Source organism: Portunus trituberculatus, chromosome 37, assembly GCF_017591435.1.
Source record: "Portunus trituberculatus isolate SZX2019 chromosome 37, ASM1759143v1, whole genome shotgun sequence".
Lineage (NCBI taxonomy): Eukaryota > Metazoa > Arthropoda > Malacostraca > Decapoda > Portunidae > Portunus > Portunus trituberculatus.
In genome coordinates, this window is record NC_059291.1 from 10738163 (window position 1) to 10765662 (window position 27500).

General features: G+C 40.1%; 3 protein-coding genes across 5 annotated transcripts in view; 1 reads left to right on the forward strand and 2 right to left on the reverse strand.

Annotated features, from left to right (window-relative positions):
* Positions 1 to 5377, reverse strand: part of LOC123513911 (40S ribosomal protein S3-like) — a 10140-nt gene extending 4763 nt beyond the window's left edge. Inside the window, exons 1-5 of the mRNA XM_045271393.1 lie at positions 5284 to 5377; positions 2628 to 2775; positions 2050 to 2221; positions 1173 to 1360; positions 357 to 460 (exon numbers count right to left, since the gene is read on the reverse strand). Of these exons, the coding sequence (XP_045127328.1) occupies positions 357 to 460; positions 1173 to 1360; positions 2050 to 2221; positions 2628 to 2775; positions 5284 to 5313 (642 nt within the window). The 5' untranslated portion in view covers positions 5314 to 5377. The remainder of the gene's footprint in view (positions 1 to 356; positions 461 to 1172; positions 1361 to 2049; positions 2222 to 2627; positions 2776 to 5283) is intronic.
* A 404-nt stretch (positions 5378 to 5781) lies between these two features.
* Positions 5782 to 9279, forward strand: LOC123513913 (mitochondrial import inner membrane translocase subunit Tim13-like). The gene is made up of 3 exons (XM_045271397.1): positions 5782 to 5962; positions 7402 to 7470; positions 7906 to 9279. The coding sequence occupies exons 1-3, from the start codon at positions 5858 to 5860 to the stop codon at positions 8002 to 8004; spliced, it is 273 nt and encodes a 90-aa protein (XP_045127332.1). The 5' UTR covers positions 5782 to 5857; the 3' UTR covers positions 8005 to 9279.
* Positions 9280 to 12822: 3543 nt separating this feature from the next.
* Positions 12823 to 27500, reverse strand: part of LOC123513910 (kinesin-like protein KIN-14I) — an 84667-nt gene continuing 69989 nt past the window's right edge. For all 3 annotated transcript variants that reach the window (XM_045271389.1, XM_045271392.1, XM_045271390.1), the window contains 10 exons: positions 26192 to 26308; positions 23315 to 23836; positions 22557 to 22685; positions 16431 to 16646; positions 15524 to 15772; positions 15078 to 15308; positions 14537 to 14691; positions 14071 to 14187; positions 13740 to 13818; positions 12823 to 13537 (listed from right to left, as the gene is read on the reverse strand). In XM_045271389.1, coding sequence (XP_045127324.1) covers positions 13487 to 13537; positions 13740 to 13818; positions 14071 to 14187; positions 14537 to 14691; positions 15078 to 15308; positions 15524 to 15772; positions 16431 to 16646; positions 22557 to 22685; positions 23315 to 23836; positions 26192 to 26308 — 1866 coding nt within the window. In that variant the 3' untranslated portion in view covers positions 12823 to 13486. The remainder of the gene's footprint in view (positions 13538 to 13739; positions 13819 to 14070; positions 14188 to 14536; positions 14692 to 15077; positions 15309 to 15523; positions 15773 to 16430; positions 16647 to 22556; positions 22686 to 23314; positions 23837 to 26191; positions 26309 to 27500) is intronic.

A 27500-nucleotide genomic window follows, 5' to 3' on the forward strand; every position in this document is an offset into this window, starting at 1 on the left:
TAACTTTGCAAGTCACATCAACTTCCATTGGATATAAGGATGAAAATAGTGTCATATACAATTAAGTGAATTTGGCCAAGGGTGGTGTGCGAATGTATTTCTGTATGGCACTTCAATTATAAAAAGATTCTTAGAAATCAATGAGGTGTCTCAATGGAATGCAAAAAGAGTATTCTAAGAAAGCTACTGAGAATAATGAAGACAGGAATGATCAGATGACTCAGTAAATGAAATTGCAGTAATAGTTTCAATACTAATAGCAACACAATTGCATGTGGTAACCATAAAATTCACAATAACCTCATAATGAAGAATAAATCAATATTTCTTAATATTACTGGGGAAGGAAAGTCTACCTTGGGCTCCACAATGTTGATGTGGTCAGGCAGAGGAGTGCGTGGGCCATTCTTGCCAGTGGGGTCCCAGGGCAACATGATCTTAACCTTGATGCCAAGCACACCTGCAGAGACAAGGAGGAAAACACTGCCGGTCATGTCTTATCCACAATGTTAGGCTGCTTGTCACTTTTTCATCCTATCTGACTGCCTTAAAATTTACTGCTACAATGGTCATGCCTCACTACATATCTCAACTTTTTTTTTTTTTTTTTTTGAGGTGCAATTCATTATAAACCTGTAAAACTAGATAGTTCATTCCTCTCAACAGCTGCTGTGCAAGGAGAGATTCTTTTTTTAAGTATTGCTAAATTGTTAGTTGAATATTTCTAATAATATTCTGAGCAATATTGACCAGCAACACTGACATGGAATTGTCAGAATTAATTATTGCATACAGTAAACATCACCAACCAATAAAATAACTACAATAAAGAAAAAATGTACCATAAACTATGAAGCATTTTACATAATAGAATGGCAAAATTTAAATCAAAAGTAAAACACAATCACATACAATAAACTCTGATAGTAAAGTTGCAAACTCATATATTATCCAGGAAAAAAAACAACTTAACCACACATTCATAGATAAGATGTCACACCAGTACTCAAAGAACTCAATCACAACCAATAATACCTACAAACAAGAGAATACAAAAACAATAAATGCTTAAGAAATAAAAATATCAGAATGAGGAGAGACACATCCCAACATAAGAATACAAGAAAAAACAATGTCAAAATTAAAGAAAGATAGGAAGATAACACACTCACCCTGCCTGAGGTGGACGTGGCGGACAGCTGTGTCGACATAGTGGCGGCGTGGCTCTCCTGAGTGGATCATGAGGCCGTCAGTGAACTTCATGCTCTTGGCTCGCTGTCCTCGCAGCTTACCAGACACCACCACCTCGCAACCCTTGGCGCCAGACTCCATGATGAAACGGAGCACACCATAGCACGCGCTGGAGGGAGACAGTACAGGTGGCACATTAGCCAAGGTGTGAAGGAGAGGCAAGATGGGAAGGCAGGATGGAAGAGTATGATGGGGAGGCAGGATGTAAGAAGTAAGATCAGGAAGCAGGATTTAAGAGGTAAGATGGTACAAATAAGATGTAAGGCTACAGTGCACATAAAAATTTAATCTTCCAAGACAATGATAATAAAATATTCAACAAGCAAGAAATAGGAACATAGAAAACTTAAGGGAGGCTGCAAGGAGCCACTAGGCCTACATATGGCAGGCTCTCAATGTGTGATGCTGAAACATCATGCACACATTCACTCAAATACAACTTATCAACTTTCCTTCATAAATAATACACATACAAGAGAAAGCAACACTCAGTATATGACCATATTTATACCATGTGGGCTTTTTTCACACGAATTTATGGACTAAATGGGATACTTTTTTTGGGTATCTCCTATCTCAAAGCCCACCCGCAAGGAAATCGTTGCCCCGAATGAGGAAGCCCAACCTACACTCAGACCGTGGACAGGATTCAAACCCGTGCGCTTGGAGACCCCTCAGACCCCAAAGCACGCATGTTTCCACTGTACCACAGCGGCATATAATGAAAATAATACAATGATATAACCAACAAAGGACCACAATATAAAGCCAAATGAAACAATAAAGCACACTAATTACCGGCGCACAGCAAGGCCTCCAACCAGCTTGTACCGCAGGGACTCAGCCTGAGCGATGGCACAGAGACCACGCTGAGCCACCTTCTCGGCATAGAGCTCCACGGACCCCTCAGCGAACCCGAACCTCTTCTGCACCAGGGAGGTCAGCTCTCGGATCCTGCGCCCCTTCTCACCTGCCACCATGAAAGTTCACTTTTTATAAGCAGGTGTGTGTAGAATGTTGAAGGAGTAATATCACATTATTCTTAAGCATTATACAGTTTTTTTTATACAAATTAATGGAGAGAAGAATGGATCACAAGATACAATATGCATCAAGTTAATCACAAAACATTCTGGAAAAAAATCAATGAAGTTGTACATTTTCTAGGTTCAAATTTTTATCTATACAATACTCTGCCTACCACATTACAGCCACTCATGAACATGCTACCATTTCATTTCTTTACATACCCAAAAGTAACTAAAATAAATAAATTAATTAATTAATTAATTAAATGAATAAATAAGAAATGAAAAATGCATATTGTTCCTATGAATAACAGCACAGAAGACCAGAGAGGCAGCAGCAGCACCCACCAAGGACATTCTGTGTGCGGGTGGCGAGGATGATGATCTCTGTCCTGGCAGGGGTGTGGCGCACCTGCACCCCGGAGTAGCCGTCCTCAGCCAGCTCATTGGTCAGGAACCTGTTGAGCTCAGCCTTGAACACACCATCTTTGACGAACTGTGGGGAGAAACACACAGGCACACTGAAACAGACAGCTTTTGAGTAATATGAACTTTGCAAGGCTTAACCAATAATGATGACAAATAATGAGTGAATGGATTTATCCCATTCTTCTGGTTAAGTCTCCCAGACTTGCTCAAGGATTGACATCTAAGTGAGCTTTTTTTGTCTAATCATTTTTGTTGCCCTTTGGCCAGATTGCCCTAATATAAAAAAAATAATAAATAAAATCAATTAAAATACTACTACTACTACTACTACTACTACTACTACTAATAATAATAATAATAATAATAATAAAATAATTAAATGTTCTATAATAAACTGAGAAAAGATAAAGACATACTGAAACAGCAAACCTTGACATAACAAAGCTTAACTAACAATAATGCAAAATGAAATGCAGCCAATTCTTGATTTAAGCAACCTCTGACAAAGTAAGAATATAAATAGGATGTTTCCTGGTCAAGACGGCCCCACACTACAGGCCACGACGGCCTCATATGTTTATCCTAATGACCCCATGTTTACCACAACGGCCCCACACCAAATTTTAGTTTACTATCCTCTTAAAGCTTAGTTCACACCTTTCACATCTTTACAGTCATTAAATCATTTGTACTTACGTCAAAACATCTGCACCTCACAATTTTTACTATCACTAAAACATGTTTCTATAAACAGACTTGATATCGACCTGTGCTGGGTTCGACCTTGCTCAGTGTTGGTTTGACGATCGAGCTCATGTTTCATTATGTTAACACATTAACCGCGGATGGCAACTCAGCGTTCCTGAGATAGTGTTTTGTAGTATGGATCGTTATAGCGTATTGGTACTCTGGTGTACCCTGCGCATATAGTGCATATACTTATACAGGGTGTAACATGACTTTCTGTAAATATTGAAAGAGGTGAAAAAACATGCATTTCTAAGCAGAAAATGTTATATACACATATGCATTTTAAGGTTTTCTTTACCTGTAAGATGATTTTAAAATTTTTGAGAGGTACACAATAGTCCATTGAGTTTATTATGAGGTGAAGATGACTGTTGCTGGCTTGCTGCAGCAGCCGGCAGTGCCACTTGGCTAAATACCGCATGTTTAAATGCTATGTTTTGCAATCTGTAGAATGTTTCAGTATCTTACATTTAAGACAGATGATATTAACAAGCATGCAATTTACTGATAAACATTACACGATAACATTATTGCAGTGATTAAAAAAAAGTAAGTACTCACATACAGTACCTATCACTGGGCAAGGAAGGAGGGGGAAGGATGGGGTAGTGGGGAGTGACTGATTTGTAAATACAATCTGTCTTAGTATAAGATGATGTATTAACAAGTATAATTTCAAACCATCTTACGTGGTAAACATGGGGCCGTCAGGGAGGGCCGTCATGGGGGGGCCGTCGTGGTCAGGGGCCATCTTGACCACGACCCAAAAAGGATACATTGAAATATTCTCTTGAAAATCAATCTGAACTTTGCAACATATTAAGCAAAGAAAATTTCAACAATGAATCCTTCCCTCAAAAACTACTCTTTCAGAGCTAAGAATATAAATTACATAGAGATCAAATTATTATCTATCAATAAATAGTCGTGTCCACACATTATACTGATATAAAACACCGTGAAGTCACTCTTTGAGGACTAACACTACAACCCAACACTTCATCACACATTACTGCCGAAAGACCCCCAGTCCGTCACAGCCAGAAAAGCTTTATCATCACGCAGTAACTTTAGCCAAATCATCGAACATATATACACTATTAAATGTATATAGTCATTAAAATTTTCATAACACGTCAGCTATTTTCAGTATTTCAGACTGTTGGATATTTAAAAACGGGGCATTAGTATACCGCACTTATACAATATACACACTAAGTCCAAAATTAATAATATCAGACAATTTTTCGATCAATCGATTTAAACTGCCAACAACTAATAACCACCACACGCAACCCAAGAACTGGTGGCGCGGACGTTGGCAAGCTGGAGCCACAGGCACCCTAGGGCCCATTACAGGAAGTGCTACATGGTGAAAACTCCACACATCAGAAAATCTGCTCCTCAAATAATTCACAAGCAAGCGACTGTCCAGTACATCCCCACACCAGCCAAATAAGTTACCCACCACAACCCAGGACACACGAGTGACAGCCACCCCGCACCACAGGCCACGCCACACACCCTCACCTGCCCCACGGCACGCACAGCAGCAGTTCATTACCTTCAGGTATGAGAGAGTGTAGCCATTAAAGCAGGGTGGGCAGCACAGCCAGCGCCGACAGACTCACAACACCGCCGCCACAACAACACCGAACACATGGCTGGCCCGGCCCTCACCATGGCTTCCTTTGCACCGCCTTACCCTTCATTCCCCTCCCCCCACAGCTCATGTCCACAGCCTCCACATTCTCACTGACCACCATGCATAATTAGCAAGCGCAAGGCGAGTTATTAAGTACGTTATTGCATCAAAATACGCTACCTTCTTCTTCTTGCTGATCGGGGCAGCCATCTTGGTGGAAAGGGCGCTCGCTGGGGACTGGACGAATGGATTGCACGCGGTAAATATCTCACACGGAAATATTCTTAAATTATAATGTTAAATTATTAATTTTTATATTTAATTACGATGTTTTTAGTAACAAATAATGTGTATGATTAGTGCTTATGGTATATAGCTCAAACTGACAAAATGTGAATTTTCATACTATCATATCTCACATATAAGATATTGTTAGTCTTGATATTTATAAAAATAATTATAATATTTAATCACAATATTTTGATCATCTAAAACATATTTTACTGGTGTATATAATAAGAAGCTCAAACTGATAAAATAAGATATTTTTTATTGTTATTGGTACTGTATTGATATTTTTATTATTATCCTTTCTGTCTAGTCTAGAAAATGACTTGCTAAATGCATATAGTAGTTATTAAGAAGTGCTGTATATCATTTGATATTTTACATTCTCAGTCCTTCTTACGTCATCACCCGGCACAACAACAACATTACACTCGTGGGTGGGTGAAGGCCGTAATATCTCACCACAATGGACTCTATGAGATCCGAGGGACTCTCTTCCTCTCAGCGGGAGGACCTGATGGACCAAGTGAAGCAGCAGATAGTCATTGCCAACACACAGGAGCTGCTCACGGTGAGAGGCGAGGGCCGGGCAGACGACGGTTTCCTCCTCGTCCTTGCAAACACTTATCATTGATTCTAAGTTGTGCCGCTGTGCATTTAGTTGAGTGTGTTCTTTCCCTCATTAGTTAAGGTGACGTGAGGAGAGTAGCTATATTCAAGGTGAAGCACACCACCGACTGTTGGAGACATCACCGCTAACATCGGTTCCCTCTTCCCGATTGCGGCAGTTTCGTTCGGGCGTGTTAACACAGCAGTGTTTATGGGGTTCACATGTCAGTATGCGACTGAAATTGCAAGTCGGTAGAGTTTCCGACTTGCAAAATCAACATGTTGGTTTTGTTCAGTCTATTTGCGACTTTGTTTACGTTATGACTCACAGAGAAAGGTTTGAAAATGTGGTGTCCATATGTAGAGATGGAGTGGGTGAGGGAAAAAGAGCACATCTGGGACCTTGAAAATGAATTGTACAGTAAATGAAACTTATGCAATTCAGCATTTGGTGAGATAGCTGCCACTCTCCAAGAACTGTTTCCCTTTCTGCAGGATGTTGTTGGAGGTGAGGACTGATTACTTGTGATGATTTAATTTGATCGCACTCGTCATCGTCACCAGAGAAAGACATCTTGTTGAGTTGTTGTGTGTTTACATTCATTTAACACCAACCAGCCAATACTCTCCAGTCACTATGTGTGAACATGTTTTCACTAGAAGGACCCAGTCAATATTTCTAACGATTTTACTTACATATTGACAAAGGTGAACTCACCTTTAAGGAGAGGCTCGTGCTGGTGTGCTGTTGTAGCCGTTGGTTTCAGTGGCATACAACTGTGTGGTGTTTTGCCTTCCATTCATTTGCACCATTGATAAGATGAGCTTACATGCTGTCCCCCTACATTTTGTCGCTTCCTGCATCTTGGGTTTGCTTGCCTTTCCCTTACTGTGTGAGACGAGGATCTGGCACAATGGGCAGGGCACACTCCTGCTATTGGATTGGTTATCAGCCTTTAGGAATCTTAATAATTTTTTTTCAAGATAGGTTTATAATTTATTACAAGTAATCCATTTTTTTCCTGTATATTTGATCTATTTTAGTCTTTCATATGCAAGGTGTGGCAACACCCCAATTATTTTGATATTTTTTTTCCCCATCTAGATGTACCAGTATTTGTTAGATTCCTGGATATATATATCTAACTCTCCAGGCTATATATATATATATATATATATATATATATATATATATATATATATATATATATATATATATATATATATATATATATATAACACCTTTCATAGACTGTTTTGAGACCATGAAAAACCAACTGGAAGGTTTGAGCTTGTAAGAGAGCTGGAATAGCCCTAGTCCCTGGAAAGGTCCCTTTTTTTGCATAATTTCCATAACTGAAATTCTAAGTAGGGATTTTAAATATATTGTTTATTTTTCAGAAAATGGGAGAGAAATGCTTTTCTAAGTGTATCACCAAGCCAGGATCTTCCCTTGACAGCTCAGAGCAGGTCAGTCTTACATCAATTCTTTTGGGGGTTCATTAAGGGAACTGAAGATAAATCTGTATTCAACCTGTCACTTCACTTTTCATTCATGGTTACCATCTTGAAAGGCTCCATACATAAATATACTTGTCAGCTGTGTTCATGTTATGGCAGCTTCCTTCACTGCTTTATGTCTTAAGTTGTGAGATAATCTGGTGAGGTTAATGTACTCCAAACTCTTTCTTCCTAACCATATATAGAATATTTTCAACATTATTGTAAGAAAGAATAACCTGATTGAAAATTCTTCACAAGTCAGAGGTGAGCTTAAAGTGTTTTAAATAATTTGAATGTTGTGTGTGATTTGACCGTTATGTTCATGCTCTGTTTGGTTAAAATTAGTTACAAGGCTGAAAAATGGAATGCCTTTGACCCTGAGACCATGCCTTGGTGCTTCAGAAATGTCTGGCAATGTGCATGGACCGCTACATGGACTGTTGGAACCTTGTCTCACGAACTTACACATCCAGACTGCAGCGTGAGAAGAATTTCCAATAATCCCAAGCCCCTACTGCCCCACCCACCCTTTGTTGCTGACATGTATGAGTAATAAACTGTACATACATGATGCCCATCTACTGCAACCAACAGTGTGAATGAGATAAGTTCAGTAATGTATATTTGAAGTGAAAGGACCATATTGGCTTCACATCAGCAGTTGTCAGTCCAGCATGCACACTTTCAAGGAATTGCCAAGAATGTCTCTGTCATGTTCTAACATCATTTGCATCACTTTTTCCAGAGAATAAAGATATATTTTAATGTAATGAGACCCATTGCTAATTCTTTTTGCATTAATAATTTTGCTTCTGTATCGACTCAGGTGTACATGTATATGTATACTGTCACACAAAAAAGACATAGCCATATATAAAATCTTTTACTGCTGTTTTTAACTTAGAAGCTGATAGGAAATGCTTTAAAAGTAGACACAAATTAGTAGTAATAAAAGATGACTGTTGCTCTACATTGCTTCATTTATCAGGAATGCTATAACCACCATCTGTGTTTCTCATGTCCAAAAAATGCACTCCTGTCCCCACACCAGTGATGTATATCTTGTATGGAAATCATTAGTGCACTTTAAAAAATTCACATTATATTAAATTTTCATTTAGTGGTGAGCATATCTCTATGGAAAATTGATTTATTTTAGGTTATTTTAAGTATTGACCAGGGAAAAATTGATGTGATATGATATGAAGATGCATAACTAAGGAATAGCTGATGTCACTACCTCCTGTAGCATCTTGTGTCAGTACATGTCAGCCATGGTGACTGATGATGCCAAGGCCTCATGGCAAAACCTGGAATGTGTGTGTGTGTGTGTGTGTGTGTGTGTGTGTGTGTGTGTGTGTGTGTGTGAGAGATCGGATGTCTTGCTGACTTGAAATCATTCTAGTTGAAGTTAGTGATATATCCTACAGGTTTTATATAAAGACCTGGTGAGCATATTTTATCATCTTGCATCTAACATCCTGCAAATATTGTGTGTATTGGTGTACATAAGATCTGTATGAAGCATGGTGGTGATGGTCTAAGAATTGAGGAGAGTATCATTTACGAATTAACTGCACCTAAACTTTTACATGACTTGCATGTAAAATCAATAGAAAATCATGCAGTGTTCTTGCTGATCCAGTGAATGAGGGTACTGGCAATGAATTGCCTTGGTCTTAACATTTACTCAGCAAAGACTGTTAAGTAATATGGAATAGTTTATGTTGAACATATTATGTAAACAAATGTTTTGTAAATAAATCCTTAACTATTTGCTTGTTTTCTCAGACTGTCCTGACAGGTAACTAAAAATTTTCCAATCTATGTTAGTAAATGAAAAATTATAACTATCTTACAAAGAGTAGTAGATCCCCTTAAACAGTGTTTGAAACATAGGAATCCATGCTTTGTCTTACAACTCAGCACTTCATAATGGTGAGAAACCAAAGTTTATATTTTTCTAATGACAACAGGAATATGTATCAGATTTCATCTTCCCAAAGCTCAAGACTACCTGACATGAGGAGAAAAATTAATGAAGATAACCATCACTTGTACCAGACTGTTGTCCCAAATAATAGACTTATGTCCTTTCTAGAAATAGTTTACCTTAATACTCCATACACTAACACTCACATAACCCAGAGACAAAAAAGAAAAGAATACATTAATAATAGGTAAGTGAGGTGGTCACCATGTGGTGATATCAAGGACTGTAAGACTGGGTGCACACTTTTTCTTGTGGTCAGTGGCAACCACAAAAAATGGCCAAAATAGAACACACATCTCAATGGCTGCATACACATGGGCCACTTTTTGTGGTGACCACAAAATAGTGGCTGACAACTGTGGCCAACCACAGTGGATAACAATAGAAACTGTTATTTCCAATAGCAGCATGCACACAAGCCACTTTTAGTTGCTGCCACCTTGACCCACATCACAGAGTCTACTGTTCCTCCTGTGAGTGACGAGGGTGGAAGACATGTTTGAGTTGTTTGACTGGACCATTGATTGCATAGGTCGAGAAAGGACCAGGATTTTATGATTTCCAGCTGAAGGAATACAGTGATAAGAATATTAAAGAAAAATTATGGACAGAGGTGTGTGAGGCTACTGGAGTTATCTTTTGCCTGGAGAAAGAAATGAGAAAAGTAACACAATATACTTTATTAAAAGGAAAACGTTCATTAGTATGTTTTATGTTAACGAGCCTGCTTCTCTGTGACTGTCTGTCTGTCTGTCTTCTCTTTGTATATATATATTAGAGATGTATCGGATGTCGAATTTCAGACATCCGCGGATGCGGATGTATATGCGATGTCATTTTGCGGATGCAAATGCGGATGCGGATGTCAGTCTCTACTAAAATGCGGATGCAAATGCGGATGCGGATATCAAAATATGACATCCTCGCGGATGCGGATGCGGATGCGGATGTTTTTTACGTCAAACGTTCTCACCAAGAGGAGCACCCTCCCCCCTCCCGAAAAAAAAGCCTGTTTCAACGTCAGACCATGCAGACAGGAGAAGTAACAAATAAAAACAAGGTGGGAGAACCAAAATAATCTCTCTCTCTCTCTCTCTCTCTCTCTCTCTCTCTCTCTCTCTCCAGCAGTAAGGCATCGGGGTGAGAGTGACAAGCAAGGGTGATAAGCCTCCTCTCTATCTCCCTCTTCATCCTCCTCACACACACACAAACACACACACACACACACAGTGACTCACTCATCTGTGTTACTAAGTATCTAACATTCCACCATTCACAGTTTGCAGTTTATTTACTATGTTTGTACTTCATAGTCACTAAGTAAAATTCGCCCCCTCCTCCTGACCTTCCCCTAAATTCTAGACACATTACGTTGTGTAAGTTTGAAAGGAAATGAATCCGTGATATTATTTGCTTTAGTTTTACTAGATAATTAATTCATTAGACGCACATCACTAAATTTACTACACATTTCTAACCTCTGTCTGAACTCTAAGTCTGTAAGCAGCAGGCAGTACTCTGCTGGTCTGTATCTGTAACTGCGTGTCTATACTCTATATTACGAGTATATTACTCTATAATATATAGGTTGTGCAATACACACACATCCGCATCCACACATCCTCTGTTGAATGCGGATGCGGATGCGGATGCGGATGTATATTACATCACAAATGCGGATGCGGATGCGGATGCGGATGTTCAGTTTATCACAACTGCGGATGCGGATGCGGATGCGGATGTGAAAGAATATGCGGATGTTCCGCGGATGCGAATGCGGATGCGGATATCCGATACATCTATATATATATATATATATATATATATATATATATATATATATATATATATATATATATATATATATATATATATATATATATATATATATATGTGTGTGTGTGTGTGTGTGTTTGTATCTATGTGTGTATGTGTTAATGTGTGTGCTTCTATATAATATGCAGGTGTGTGTGTGTATGTGTTAATGTGTGTGCTTCTATATAATATGCAGGTGTGTGTGTGTGTGTGTGTGTGTGTGTTTATTAAGTAAGTATTTCTTTATCATGTGAGGACACTGACCTCATCAGTGGCTGCTACCGAATGGCACATGTGCAAGGTGCACCTACCCACTACTTTTTGTGGTGGCCATTTTTTGTGGAAGCCACTTTTCATTGTAGCCACTGATCATAAAAAAAACTGGCTGGTGTGCACCCAGCTTAACCTCTTCACTCTGGGCAACAAAAAGACGGCTCCATATCCAGGCTGGGTGGGGGTGGGGAGATACTTGACTCAGAGGCAGCTCTCTCTCTCTCTCTCTCTCTCTCTCTCTCTCTCTCTCTCTCTCTCTCTCTCTCTCTCTCTCTCTCTCTCTCTCTCTCTCTCTCTCTCTCTCTCTCTCTCTACTATGGAAATAATGATAACGGTAAGTGATTTTTCATAATAGGAACGTACAATAAGAAATAAACCCACACAAATTTTAGAAAAAAAATTTGTCTGCCTTCTCAAAGCCATCTTCTGAAGATGACAAATGAGAAAATTTTAAATCTCATGGTAAACTAATCTATTGGTGCCATAAAAAAATAAAATAATCAAATAATTATTTTTAGCATGACATCAGTACTTATCCTAATATAATAGTCATATGATGAAAGTCAAGTATGTCATTGTATCATATATAATCTACATTTTGAGAGACCTTGTACAGTATCCGGGAAAGAAAACACACCATCTTAGCAGAAAGCAGCCATAACGCAATATGCGCATCATTGGATATGTCACAAACGCTACAATGACGCAAAATACGCGTCATCATGTTGAAGAGGTTAAGAGTTTCTGACATCCTATAAGACAGGGATTCTAAACCTTTTCTCAGTAAGAACCTCCTGAGTTATGAGATCATCTACCTAAACTCCCTAGTCATATGACATCGAACTAAATGTTGATATAGTGACTGACACTAACTTAATATGCAATGGTATACTGCAAAAGAAATTATTAAATCAGCCATCCAAGTATCCCTGGAAATTTTCTTGAGAACCCTAGAGGTTTGCAAACACCAGGTGGAGAACCCCTGCTGTAAGGCAAACTTCCAGTACATAGTAAGTGTCAGATGCAAATCTAGTAATGAGAAACAAAGTTGAGATGAAGTATGTATTTGGGGGTCTGTTTATTAAAAGTATTTCACCACACCTCTATACATACAATATTCACTATACACACACATCTATCATTATATATATATATATATATATATATATATATATATATATATATATATATATATATATATATATATATATATATATATATATATATATATACTAGACTTCAAAAAATAACATTAACACATAAATAATAATAAAAGTAATGCACAGCACTGGGTCATGTTATAAACAGGGATGTTCCACACTATTAAACACTCTCACTCTCTCTCTCTCTCTCTCTCTCTCTCTCTCTCTCTCTCTCTCTCTCAATACACACACACCCACCCACCCACCCACCCACACACACACATATATACACTGTACAAAATCATGGCCCCAATGGAACCATGGACATCTTGCCTCCTCACATTCACTTGAGATCTAGTATGAGATCCTGGTGGTCTCCTTCTCTTCCTGCACCAGGAGAGTCCATGGTGCAGGGCACAATGAGGGAAGAGGGAGGTGAGGGGGTGAGGAGGGCCAAATTGGGGGGAGGATTGCTGTGGCTTTAACACATGTGGAAGGGGAGCATATTAAGGCATGGGACTTAGAGCAGGAACCTCCCACACCTTAGAAGCAAGTAGTATTTGTTATTCTCACTCTAAGTGCACAGTATCACAAAATTACCTTCATCTGTAGTTTAAAAGATAATATAATGCTCTGGATGGATCCTCACACACTACTTGTGCTTCCACAGTCTGCATTTTGAGAGGCGTCTCTTGATCTGGCTTGTCGGACCCCCAGCAGGACTATCTGCAGACAAAACTCCTCCCCCCTTGGGCCTTTTTCAGGTGATGTCCTCATCCAGGTCTTCTCCCTTCTTCAGCTTGCTAATAATCTAGAGCAGATATCAGAAATAAGTTTACAGTACTTTGAAACAATCTGAGGTAAGATCTTCAGATACACAAACTGTATGTAGGTCTTAATTAATGCATCTTGATATACATGTTATAACATAAAAAAAATATAATAAGAAGAAACAGTGATTCAATCCTGAGAAGTTAAGAGATAATTTTCAGCACTATCAGGAAATCACTCACCGACTTCAACCTTGATATCTCCTTGTTGTCTGAGTTCCTGCTGACACTATTTGTGATTTGCTTTATCCTTGAAGCATACCTGCAAAGAAGACCATTTTTCTTGAGGAATTGGAACACATTATGCTTATCAAATCATGGGAATGAAAACAAGAGAGTAAAAGAAAATAAAAAAAAGGGAAAAATGTCACTAATGCTTAGATATTCATGGAAATGTTTAGATTTAGAACTATAGATTGAATACACTTCTTATTTATCCCTCCTGACTGACTCATGATTTTATTCCACCACAGTTCACAACACAGGCAGTCAGGCAGTGGTTCAGGTGACGTACATGAGGGACACCAGTGTCTCATCAGCATTGTGGGCAACGGGTGACACGTTGACAAACACCAGTGTCTTGGAGTTGCCGCCCAGACTGTCCTGGAGTAGCATTGTCAACTTGCTGTTCCTGAAGGAGTCACCAGTAATGAGCATTACACATCCACATCAGAGAAAAAAATACAGATATTAAGAAAATAAGAGAACCTAAATCATATGAAGGAGTGGTGTCAGAAAGGCCAAATTCCTGCAACACAGCATACCACAACACAGTTACATGCACCACTAAATAAACAATCACCACCAGCATTATCATTACTTCTCTTTGCACTTGAGTATTTCAAAGGATCCACCCATTATCTACAAACTTGACCCATAAGAGAGATGCACTGAATGATGGAAGTAAGGCCAACAGGTGGGTATGTGTATTATAATGTTCTTCACAAAAAAGCAAAACAGAAGACTGACAGAGGTCATACCTGTAGGGCACAAATGAGGACTCTGAGGAGAGGGCGGACACCACATCCCCGAGGGCAGAGAGAGATTTATTAATAGAATTGGCCTCACGCAGCTGATCAGCCGAGGCACCACTCTTGCTCACTCGCTCACTGCCCGCCAGGTCCACCAGGGTGAGCTGAGGAAGCAAAGTTTTATCTCTTGATTGGAGACTAAATTAGACTAAGTTAGGTTGTGTATTGTCTACTTTTGGGCACAATTATGATGTGTTTGAAAAAAAAATAAGTGTCATGATTTAACAAAGAACTGCATTCCTTTATATGAAGCACTGACAAATAAATCTGTTATAAATAAAGGAGATGGACATGACTGCAGATGAAACTTAAGTTTGACAGACTGGAAAGCCTTATGTTTCTATGTCCTGCCACATCATTCATTCAGAGTAAATGGTAAATATGGAAAAAATAAAACACTAAAAACATTATCTATATAAACATACACATAGCCACTAAAAGAATTATTACTACAGAAATCCAACATCATATGATAGAGATCCTGCCTCACCTTCCCCTTGAGCACAGAGCCAGTTTGCCTGGAGGTGATGGTGAGGCACACTACAATGATGAGGTGGGAACGGGAACTCTCCACATTCATCTTGGTGGCGGCTGTGTGGCGGTTGGTGAGGCCCTGTTGGAAGGCCCTCATCAGCTCACCTGCTGAGGACACACTGCACACAGTGGCCCCCTGCACATGCACGCTGCCCTTCTTGTCCTTCTTAATGTCTAGCTTCTCACTCTGAAACACAAGGGGATGAATGAGTGAAAAGCTCATTGCATAAGCTCCTTCTTTCCTTATTTCTTTGCTGTATTCACTTTCTGATTTAGATTTTGTCAACTATCAATAAATATGAAGTCTTAAAAACTCACTCTCTCTCTCTCTCTCTCTCTCTCTCTCTCTCTCTCTCTCTCTCTCTCTCTCTCTCTCTCTCTCTCTCTCTCTCTCTCTCTCACCTCATTGTTCCCTGTTGGTCTAAGTAGGTCTATCAGTTTGTCATTGTACAGTTCCATCATGTATGCAGAGGCTTGGACAGTGTGCCTGGAGTGGCCGGCCTCTATCAGCTGGAAGAGTCGTTTGAAGGCCCGTGGTGCAATACCTGGGTTGTTCTCACTGCCAATCATGGTGTAGGTCTTGCCAGAGCCTGTCTGTCCATATGCCATGATGGTCACATTGAAGCCGTCCAGTGTTGACTGAATGAGAGCCTGGTGGTGCAGTAGCAGCAGTGTTACATAGTATATACTTTGTGATGCTACACTCCACCACCCTCAATGAGGAGGTGATGAGATGTGAAGTAAAGGATGTGGCAAATGTTTGAATGCACTGAGATATATAGATATATTGAGCTGGGCATGTTAAGAGGAGGGAGAAGGAGGACTTTATACACCTATCCCCATGTTATCATGCCACTCCATTATCGCACATAGGCATTATCACAAACTTTCAAAAAGCTGCAAAATTCCATTCTAGAACATCTGGCAAGCCATTACCACATACGTACCCTAGCACCCCTTGAACTTAACGTGACCTGAACACACAAAGTTGATGCCTCTACATAGCCTACCTGTGACTCGAACCCTTGGTGCTGATTGGCTGGAGTTCCTCTAACCATCTACTATTCAGAGCTGGATTTTGTGGACCCTTTGTGTTGGTAAGTTTAAATGTATACATCTTTATTTCTCTCCCAGCCTTGTCCTCCTCCTCCTCTCATTCTCTTCTCCTTCCATAGTACTTCTCTCCACAAACCATTCTGTCCCTAAACCCAATTCTTCTTTTTCCTCAGCTGATTTCTCATGAATACATATATGGTCTTACTCCCCTCCCACTCTTGCCATCTTCCTCTTCCTCCTCTCCCACACTTACATTGGTGTCAGCAAAGACCTCCTCCTGGTCATGGTTGGGTTGGAACACTCTGTCAAAGAGGAACGCCTTGTGGCCACGCTGGGCAGTGACAGACACAGTGAAGGGGTCATCTGCTGCCACCACCTGCTCTGCGTCCATCCCACCTCGTCGCGCCTCGTCTGAACTGACAGGACGCACTCGGCAGAACACTCTGATCTTGCCCTTCATCTCCTCCACCTGTAGGCAAGACAAGGGTGAATTTTAGGTTATTTTGGTTTCTATGTATAAAAAGAACACTACTTAATAAAATGAGGCTGAGAATGTACATGTTAATGAATTGTTGTTGTAATAATGGTAGTACTATAGTGGTTGTGTGAACGAGAAATATCAAGTTAAGAGTGAATTGAACTGAATTTCTATTACCACTTGTATCATTACTACTACTACTACTACTACTACTACTACTACTACTACTACTACAACTCAGTGGTATTCGTAGCATTTTTGCCGACCAAGATGGCCTGCAGCCTTCCAGTTTCCCACCATTCACAGAAGTAATATGATATATTACAAGGCATATTAATCCCTTAAAGCAGCAGTTCTCAACTTGGGTCTGCAAACCCCCAGGGGTTCACAACAAAATTCCCAGGGATACGTACTTAGATGGCTGATCTAATAATATCCTTTGCATGCAGTAACTGCATATTGAGTTAAGTGTCAGTCATTGAATTAATATTCTGTTCAATGTCAGATTACTGTGGGTTCAGGTAGATGGTCTTGTAACTGGGGATTCTTAATGAGGAAAAGGTTGAGAACCCCTGCCTTAAAGTTTATAATATAAACTTTACCTATATTATACGTAAATAAACAAATTATATATATATATATATATATATATATATATATATATATATATATATATATATATATATATATATATATATATATACACACACACACACACACACACACACACACACACACACAGAGAACCGGGGTTCGATTCCCCGGCCGGGTGGAGGTATTTGGGTGTGTCTCCTTTCACGTGTAGCCCCTGTTCACCAAGCAGTGAGTAGATACGGGATGTAAATCGAGGAGTTGTGACCTTGTTGTCCCGGTGTGTGGTGTGTGCCTGGTCTCAGGCCTATCCGAAGATCGGAAATAATGAGCTCTGAGCTCGTTCCGTAGGGTATTGTCTGGCTGTCTCGTCAGAGACTGCAGCAGATCAAACAGTGAAACACACACACACACACACACATATATATATATATATATATATATATATATATATATATATATATATATATATATATATATATATATATATATATATATATATATAAAACAAAAGACAAGAATACACACACACACACACACACACACACACACACACACACACACACACACACACCATTACCATCTATACAACGAAAGACAGACGGACACACACACACACACACACGATCATTATCATCATCATCGTCATCATCATCATCATCATCACCTTAATGTCTAATGAAAAAAACAGGCCAACTTACACACACACACACACACACACACACACACACACACACACACAGGAAAGGCAGCTGGTAGGCTTCTGCTATCGTGACGTCACGCCTCGGTGGCCTGATGACGTCACGGCCTTCGCCTGGCCAGACCTGGCGGGCTTTTTTACGTTACATAAATCATTTTGAAAATGACCTTTCGGAAAAACGCTGCTGGACTCGAATGTTTTACATATTCAGACTTAGCACATACTTTAACTGATACCAAAAATATAAAGAAATTCCAAACCATGGTAATATTAAAGATTTTTCGAAAGAAATGTAAATAAAATGTTGGAGCCTTGACCTCCCGTAAAAAATTTGAAATATCCGCCTCTTCTCACTTTAATGAAACGAAACACACTTTAAAGAATATGAACAATCTTTTCCAACACTAGAGATTTAGAGCCACAAACAGATAACTTACAGGAGCAACAACAAAACTATTATTAGAACATTAACACCGTTAGAAAACAATTCTACTGTCCACTAGTTCAACTTACCAGAAAGGCGAAACACTTTAAAACATACGATTTTTTTTCTAAACAATAGCAGCTTGACACTTGTTCAAACAAAAATTTTCCTGGAGGCTCCTGAAAATTTGGTGGCCAAAACCACCCTTATTTAACACAAAAACCAACGCCAACAACATTCTGTACCTCAAACACGCATCGAAAAAACTTGAAGCACAACGAAATACTTGAAGAAAGCATGAGATCTTACTATTCAGCCTAAATAAACTGTCCAGGAATTAAAAAAAAAAAATAATCCTGGATTTTGAGCAGGCTCTGGTATTCATATCCAAGATGACGGCAGAACCGTGGAGGGATCGAACCCCCTTGTACTTTACTTAAACCCTCACCAAACTTAAACCTTCCCATGATGGGTGTATCTCAATAGCTGATATAAAAACTTAGTAACACAGCTGCATATTGTAGCAAAACATGCCCATAACAGTGAGAGATAAGGCTGGAAATTACTAATAAATGAATGATCCAAGATGGCGGCAGGGTGTGTGGATAGGTCGTTCTCCCCTTTCTACCTCATCCAAAACTTCACCAAACTTAAACTTGGCCATGGCAGCTGTGTCTGAACAGTTCATACGCGGCTACATGTTGTGGCAAAAGAGACCTAAACTATTGAGAGATAAGTCAGGTTATGTCGATAAATAGGTTACCTCAGTCGTTTTGCATCAATAATTACCTTTAATAAATGATAGGTAAGTAACATCGAAAATATCCAAATAACTAATAATAAGCTTAACCTCCTCACCTAGACATTTAAAAATGGCACGAAAGGCATTAGATGATTTATTCTAAGTCATCCCTTAGCTGTGACTTGCATTAATCCTGCTCGATCGTGTGGATGGGGCTTAAAACTATGATTTGGAGACGTATAGACGTGAAAACACCGTCACAATCTTATTATTCTGCCACTAGAACATTAATATCACTTGTGAAATCCCGTGTCACTTAACCAGAGCCTTTTGAGTGTAAAAATCTTGTTAATATGTCACTCGAAGAATCTAAAATCCAGTGTCAATTTAACCAGAAGCTTTTAATAGTAGTAGCTGCTAACCAGCGTACCTCCTGCCTTCACGAAAGAGCAAGAAAATCTGAACTGGGAGGGTGGGGGTGAGTCCGTTACCTTGGATCATTGTAGCAACAATTGCCATGATATGAACTACCTTATTACTTGAAAAGAAAGTTTGTCATCAGAGTAGTATTGATCCTACTACATAGATAGATAGTACAACTTATCTTGTACTTATACTCGTAGTACTAGTAATGATACAACTAGGTATAAAGTAATGTGTCTTTCCTATTATATACCGTAGCCTTAAGATGGTACAAGTGGTACCGACACGTAGCCAATAAAGATGTACATATTAACGCTGGCTCTAATCTTCATAACCATAACAATAATTATAGTAATAAATAACAACAACAACAACAACAATAATGATGTTCATAATAATGATGATAATAATACTAAAAAGTAAATAATAATAATAATAATAATAATAATAATAATAATAATAATAATAATAATAACACTTAAAATAATAATAAGAACAACAACAACAATAATAATGATGATGATAATAATGATGATAATAATGATGAAAATAATAATAATAATAATAATAATAATAATAATAATAATAATAATAATAATAATAATAATAATAATAATAATATAAATAATAATAATAATAATAATAATAATAATAATAATAATAATAATAATAATAACAATAATAATACCGCCATCATCGTTGCATTACAACCTGGGTGGTCACTGAGCGAGTGGCGCACCTGCCTGACCCGAGGCACACTAACCCTTTCTGCTCAGATGACCAAGACTCTTAAAAGTTACCGACCGTGTTTCCGACTGATTCTTTGGCCTATCATGTCGCCAGTCAGAGTGAGAGTAAACAGGCTGCAGTCCTCCCGCAGCAAGTGGGAAGAAAAAAAAAAAAAAAAAAAAAAAAAGCGACTGTTAATGACCAGGTGAGTATTCAGAGTGAGCACGACAATGGAGCATTTGGACGCTTGAGATGCAGCGAGCCGTTAGTGAAGCAGTAGAAGGAAGCACCAGTGCTGAGACACTTGACACAGAAACATACAAGACTCACGAAAAATGTCTTCATTGAACTATAAACTCCCAAGGGCGTTTTCGGTAGTGGCATGGAGAAATCAACTCAACCAATGCTTGCCTTCACGGCGTGTTTCTCCTAAGAAAAAACTTACATTAGTTTTAACGAAATGGAGATGCACTTAGGATTCATGGCAGCGATGTGCATGCATGATCCAGTAGTGCTTAGCGGCAAGTACGGCGGCAGGAGAGTGTAGAGCTAGTGATAGTGATAGTGATTTGATTTCATATTTGCATTAGAAATAAGATAAAAAGAAATTACAGCACATATCTCCGTTACAAATAAGATTTACATGCCAGAAGAATGTGTCAGATGTGAGATGACGCAGCCATGCTGACGAGGTTCGTTGATGGCGAATGTGAGGAAAGCAGACAGTCATGGTGAAGGGTTATTGTCACTCATTTAAGAGAGTTAACGCTATAATAATGTGGGGGAACACGTGGGATGAAGATAAGCACGAAAGAGAAGTTTTATTAATTTAGCTAAACAGCTGTCAGGCAAGGTTCTGTTGGGCGTTAATGCGTAGAAGAGCTGCGCTACATGTTGAAGAGTGAGTCTGCTGCAGAGATTTCAGCTTCTTGACATCACCAAATCATTCATTAGTTAGTCATAATTCAGTAAATATGATTATATGATTGTCTTAGATAAGTTATCTATTGATAACGAAAAATTATCAGCCTGGACCAAGTATCAAAATCCTCTGTCATTTAGAAAGTAATGAAGTCTGTAACACAATATTTAAATTACATAAAAATGTCAATGTAAGTTTGAACCACTTCTTGTTTCAGAATGCGATGTAGTAAGGGCACCATCGATCACTACCAGACACTACTAGGCCGTGCAGCGCAGTGGAGCAGGTGCCTCGTCAGCATTACTGTTACCGCAGGAAATCACAGGCGCCACGTCACATTCCCCGGTGCGACTTGTGACCAGAAACTGGCCCAGATGTGCTGAAGTATATTTCTGTATCACGCATTCCTGATAAATTCCAGACGCTCTCTTCCTCCTCCAACAGCAACAACTACAGCAACTATTATTACTACTACTACTACTACTACTACTACTACTACTACTACTACTACTACTGTTATTATGCCATTGCTACTGCTGCTTCTATTGCAGCTCTTCTAACTCCTCCTTCTCCTCATACGACGGATATAATTTATTTTAATTTTTTTTCCACCTCCTCTCCATCCTCGTCGTCTTCCTTTTTGACTACCACGACCTCCTCCTCCTCCTCCTCCTCCTCCTCCTCCTCCTCCTCCTCCTCCTCCTCCTCCTCCTCCTCCTCCTCCTCCTCCTCCTCCTCCTCCTATACTACTACTACTACTACTACTACTGCTGCTGCTGCTGCTGTTGCTATTTCTAAGTGCTGCTTGTACGCTCTGAAACGATGACAAAAGACGACCAAATGACAGGGAAGCTGCCTCTCTCCCTTCTCGCCATCGCCACTCAAGGGAGACGTCACGCTGGCGGTAGGAGGAGGAGGAGGAGGAGGAGGAGGAGGAGGAGGAGGAGGAGGAGGAGGAGGAGGAGGGGACAGGTGAATGAATAAGGGGACATTTAAAGAAAGGGTGCATGGAGAGAGAGAGAGAGAGAGAGAGAGAGAGAGAGAGAGAGAGAGAGAGAGAGAGAGAGAGAGAGAGAGAGAGAGAGAGAGAGAGAGAGAGAGAGAGAGAGAGAGAGAGAGAGAATGTTAATTACAAAAAAAAAAAAATGAAGAGTATTAAAGAAGAGACTACAAAGAAGGAAAAATAGGAAAAAGTAGGAAAAAATAAGAAAAAGGGGAAGAAAAAACAATACTTCTCTGGTTGTATAGAAATAAAGAGAAGAAAAAGGAATGAAAAGAAAATGGTATGACGGAAACACACACACACACACACACACACACACACACACACACACACACACACACACACACACACACACACACACACACACCTGGTTGTAGTACTTCTTCCTCAGCACTCTCTCTCTATTGAAGTCCTCCGCTAACACTCTATTCTCTTCCGTCAGGCGGCCAAACTGATCCTCCAGGGCCACCTTCTGCCGAGACATCTCCTCCGCGTCCTGCAGGAAGGAAGCAAGGGAGGAGATAAGGTAGGCAGGAGTGGAGGAAAGGATGGTGGTAAGTGACGAGGTACAGGATTATTGATGAGAGGGGAATGACTGGTGGTGGTGGTTGTGGTGGTTGTGGTAGTAGTGGCGGTAGTAATGATGATAAGAACCGGAACTTTTCGTCAAATTATCTTCCATTCCTGTTAATTTAAAGTAGAAATTAAGTTAAAATCTCGACCCTTTTTTTTTTTTCTTTCGTTAAATCATAAAGTGAGTCAGTAAACTCTCCATACAGTTACTACTTGATCATATAGCCAGCCAGTCAGTCAATCACCAATTACACAGTCACTCACTCCCATACATTCAAGCAGCAAGTCAGTTACTCAATCCTTCACTCATTCAGTTAGCCAGTCAGTCAGTTAGTCAGTCAGTCAATGAATCAGTCAGTCAGTCAGTCACACCTCCCATTTGCCACAGACTTTCTTCATCTCACATCAACGTAAACTTAACGCTTTTCACCCATTTCTCCCTCGTTTGTCTTCACCTGTTTGCATACCTGTCTCTCTCTCTCTCTCTCTCTCTCTCTCTCTCTCTCTCTCTCTCTCTCTCTCTCTCTCTCTCTCTCTCTCTCTCTCTCTTACCCTCTGCTTCAAGATGAGATCATTCAAATTTTCTTTCAGTCTCCTATTCTCCTCATTCAGCGTGTCAAGGTCCAGCTTCAGCACATTACTCTCCTCCTCCTTGGCCGTCGCGTACCTCCCCGCTGCCTCTAATTTCTGCGACGCCACCTCTAGCTGATGCTCCAGACTCCTCACGGTCCTCTCGAGTTCGCGGGAAGCTGCGTTATCCTCATTCTCGTAGTTCAAAATCTTCTCTTCCAACGCTGATATCCTTGCTCGGTAGTCCTCCTCCTTTGTCGTCATCTCCAGCACCATAGTCTTCAGCTTCTGTGAGTCCCCTGGGAGTCTATACGTGGCCTTCCTGAGCACCCGAGTCACGTCTGGGTCCTTGGCGTGCGGTGTTGGGGTATCCGAGGCGAGGGAGTCACGGGTTATCTGGTAAGTCGCCGCCGGGTCGTGGATCTTGTCTGTGAGCTCCGTCAGGCGGGTTTTGAGGCTGGTGTTCTGCAGGTTAAGTTCGTCCCGCGCTCTTTCCAAGTCCACCTGTTCGGGAGAGAGAAGGAACGAGTGAGGGGATGGTTGGTTAGTAAGAGTGTGTGTGTGTGTGTGTGTGTGTGTGTGTGTGTGTGTGTGTGTGTGTGTGTGTGTGTGTGTGTGTGTGTGTGTGTGTGTGTGTGTGTGTGTGTCTAACTTAGTGAACGCTAAAAGCCAGTCAGCCATTGTAACTTCGACCTCGTTTTAGTCAGAGCGAGAAAGAGAAGACTTTCCCTAGAGAGAGAGAGAGAGAGAGAGAGAGAGAGAGAGAGAGAGAGAGAGAGAGAGAGAGAGAGAGAGAGAGAGAGAGAGAGAGAGAGAGAGAGAGAGAGAGAGAGATATCCAATCATACAGTAAACTTCACAAACTTACCTTCAAAAACTTCTTTCTCATTCTCTTTCCTTCATTTCCTCTTTCCTCCACTCCAACAGACACCTCCCCATCTTCCCCATACACGCATCTGTCCCGTCCCTGCACACCTATTCTTCCCCCTCTCTCACGACACAGGTAACAGCGACACACCCTTCCTCCCTGCACCCTCATTATACACTAGGGCGCTTCCACAAGAGACCAGTGTTTCCTTCCCCTATGGCATTAACTCTTGTCTAGGTTTCCGCAAACAAGTCAAGGTTGAGATTCTGCATTTTTCACTTTTTTCCTCTCCTTTTCACTCTTACAGCGATATGTTTACTGTGACTATGTAGAAAAGGTGTGTGAAGTTGATTTATTGTCTGTGTTAGTGAGTTTTGATACGTATTTGTTGTTACATGTGGTCTTTGTTATCAATTCATCTCGTTCTATTGTGTCTATGTTGAAATTATGAGCAAAATTTACATATCTATTGTTTCCATTTGTGAGTCTTATTTTGAAGGTTTTGTTATATTTATTTCTTGTTCTTTTCCTTTTTTCTTTTTAAGGGTGACAATAACGAGCTTTTCTGAGTGCTGATTAAAAGAAAACCAATGAAATGGAGTTTAGAAGTGAGAAAACAGTGGATGAGTCAGAAGTATTTTCACTGATAAGCAAAATGATGTGCGTTTTCAATCTTGTGTTTTCTTCCTCGGCGAGTTCCACTTTCAATATGCAAAAGAGCTTTCACATATGACCTATATACATCTGAATCAATCACTCATCCGTGTAGTTAATATTAATTCTACGCATTACCGAAAGCGTTTAAGCAGGAGTGAGTAGGAACAAGTGTGAGGCAGGAAATAGTAGTTGGTAGGAGCAGCTCTTGGAAGCACTGATGGTAAAGAATTGTTTGTTAATGGAAGGAAACATTTCACTCTTCCTCTCCAGTTTCCTCTTCCTCTTCCCTTCTCTCACGCACGCACTCACTCACACATTCCTCTCGACCTTTAATCCAGCCTCTTCTTCCTATCCCTCCCATCACTGAACCTCTTCATTACACCATGCCGCGTTTTCACATTCATCCTAGTTACTATTTAGCGATTGTACACAGCATTAGAAACTTACGTGACTTCCAAAGACTCTTCTAATGCGACTAAAATCATCTAATCACACCCTACCCTAAAATCATGGTAAAAATGTGTCTCAGTACTGAAGGGGATAACTCCTTCATTCCTGCTCTTCCTGTCACAACTTCTTCCTTTCTGTCACTCTCACTCACTCCCTCACTCCTCACTCATTCACACACGCACTCATCTCGACCCTCAATCCATCCACCTCTTCTTCCTATCCCTCCATCCCTTAGCTCTTCCTTCCCTGTCTCCTCACTCTCCTGCCCCCACACCTCCCCTCTCTCTCACTCACTCATCCTCTCACTCACTATCTCATCCCTCGCGACCTTCAATTCATCCGCCTCTTCCTGTTCCTCCCTCCATCATAATTTTCCTCTTCCTCACTTCTCAGTCTCAATTATTTACAAGCATCCTCGCCCTCTCCATCCCTTCCATTCTCTCTTCCCTTCCATTTTTTCCCTTTGTCTCTCCCTCCCTTCCTTCAATTCTAGCCACCATATGGTCATTTTTTCCTCTTCTCTATTTAATATACTTCCTCTTCCTCTTTTTTCTATTGTCCCTTCCTCCCCTCCTTTAACTTATTCATTACTTCTTTTTTACTAAGCATCTAACTGTGTGTGCTTCCTTCCTTATACGCTCTCATTCTCTCTTCCTTCATTTTTATTTATTATATTCCTTCTCCTATTTCCTTAACTTCTCCTTAATCTTCTTTTTACCTTCCGTCGCCTTTATCCATCTTCCTTCACTAAACACTCCCTATACTTTTAATTTTTACGAGTAACTTCTCCCTTGGCAAAGAGCAATATACCACTTCTCTCGTTCTCTTTATCAAACTATACTTCCTGCACCTTTCCCTCCTCTCCCGCCTCTTCCGGCTACCCACCACAAGGCTGTTAAGTCTGGTGATCTCCCTCGCAGCATCCACGGGCACTTTATCCAGCCTGTCCTTCTCCAGCTGCAGTAGACGAGACCTTAGCTGGCTGATGGTCATCTCTCGCACCTGCCGGACAGATGGAATACAAGGTGAATGAAAAGCTAGGTGAGAAGAAAAGGCAAAGAATATTTAAAAGAAAGGAATATGGAAAAGAAAATAGAAAGAAAAAATAAGAAAAGAAAATTGACAGAAAATGATAATAATTGAAAAGTTTATAGAGTGAAAAAGAAGAGATAGAATACAAGGTGAATGAAAGGCTATATGGAGAAGGAAAGCATAGGTGAACAAAGAATGAAGGAGGAGAACATTTAAAAGGAAGAAATAAGGAAAAAAAGACAGAAAGACAGAAAAGAAGAATAGAAAACTGACCGCAAATAATGGTAATTGAAAAGTTTATAGAGAAAAAGAATAATCGTGTTGATGTGGTCCACTCCGCTATTTTGGCCACAAATGTGTCTCGTGGGAGAGGAATGTTCTCAATGGTTTGTGGCTGTGTAGTGGTGGTGATGGTGGTGGTGATGGTGGTTAATGAGGCGAAGAGGTACTAGCGGTGGTGATGGTGTCTCCTGGTACTCCGTAATAATAGAGTAGTGTGTGTGATGATGATGTGGATGACAGAATAAAATATGAGGGAGGGACGGACGGAAGGAAAGAGAGAGGAACAGCGGGACTATAGTACATTTCCTTTCATTGGCTTTTCTTATCTCGCTAGTTGGACATGTAAGAAGCCGATGACTGACTAACCGGGAGATTGGTTTAATAGCGTCGTATCACTGGGATCACATGGCGCAGTTATAAATGTGTTTTTGTTATATAAAATGATTTCTGGCCACGAGTAACAAGAATGAGGGAGAAAAAGACCCACTGAAGATACAAGAACCAGGACAGTGTAATAGCAAGTCCAAAGTTGAATAGTGAAGTGTCTTGAAACTCTAGTCTGAGAGTTTAAGTCAAACACATGACTAAAGAAGGAGAAAAAAAAGGAAGGAATAATAGAAAGACATAAGCATAGAAAGGAAGGAATAAAAAGGTGAAAATAAAAAAACCAATCAATTTCAAAAACTTCAATAGAAAATTATTCCAACAGGGTATATTAATATAATTCCGGAGTCGTCCTAATAACCTCCCTTATAGTAATATGAGGTATAAGAGTGCACGTGACAGTCCTTGAGAGGCGCAGACAGAGGTGTGAGCAAGTGAGTGAGTGAGGCGAGGCGGTGCAATCTCCCCGTCACAGCAGCATTGGTCGTGACGCTAA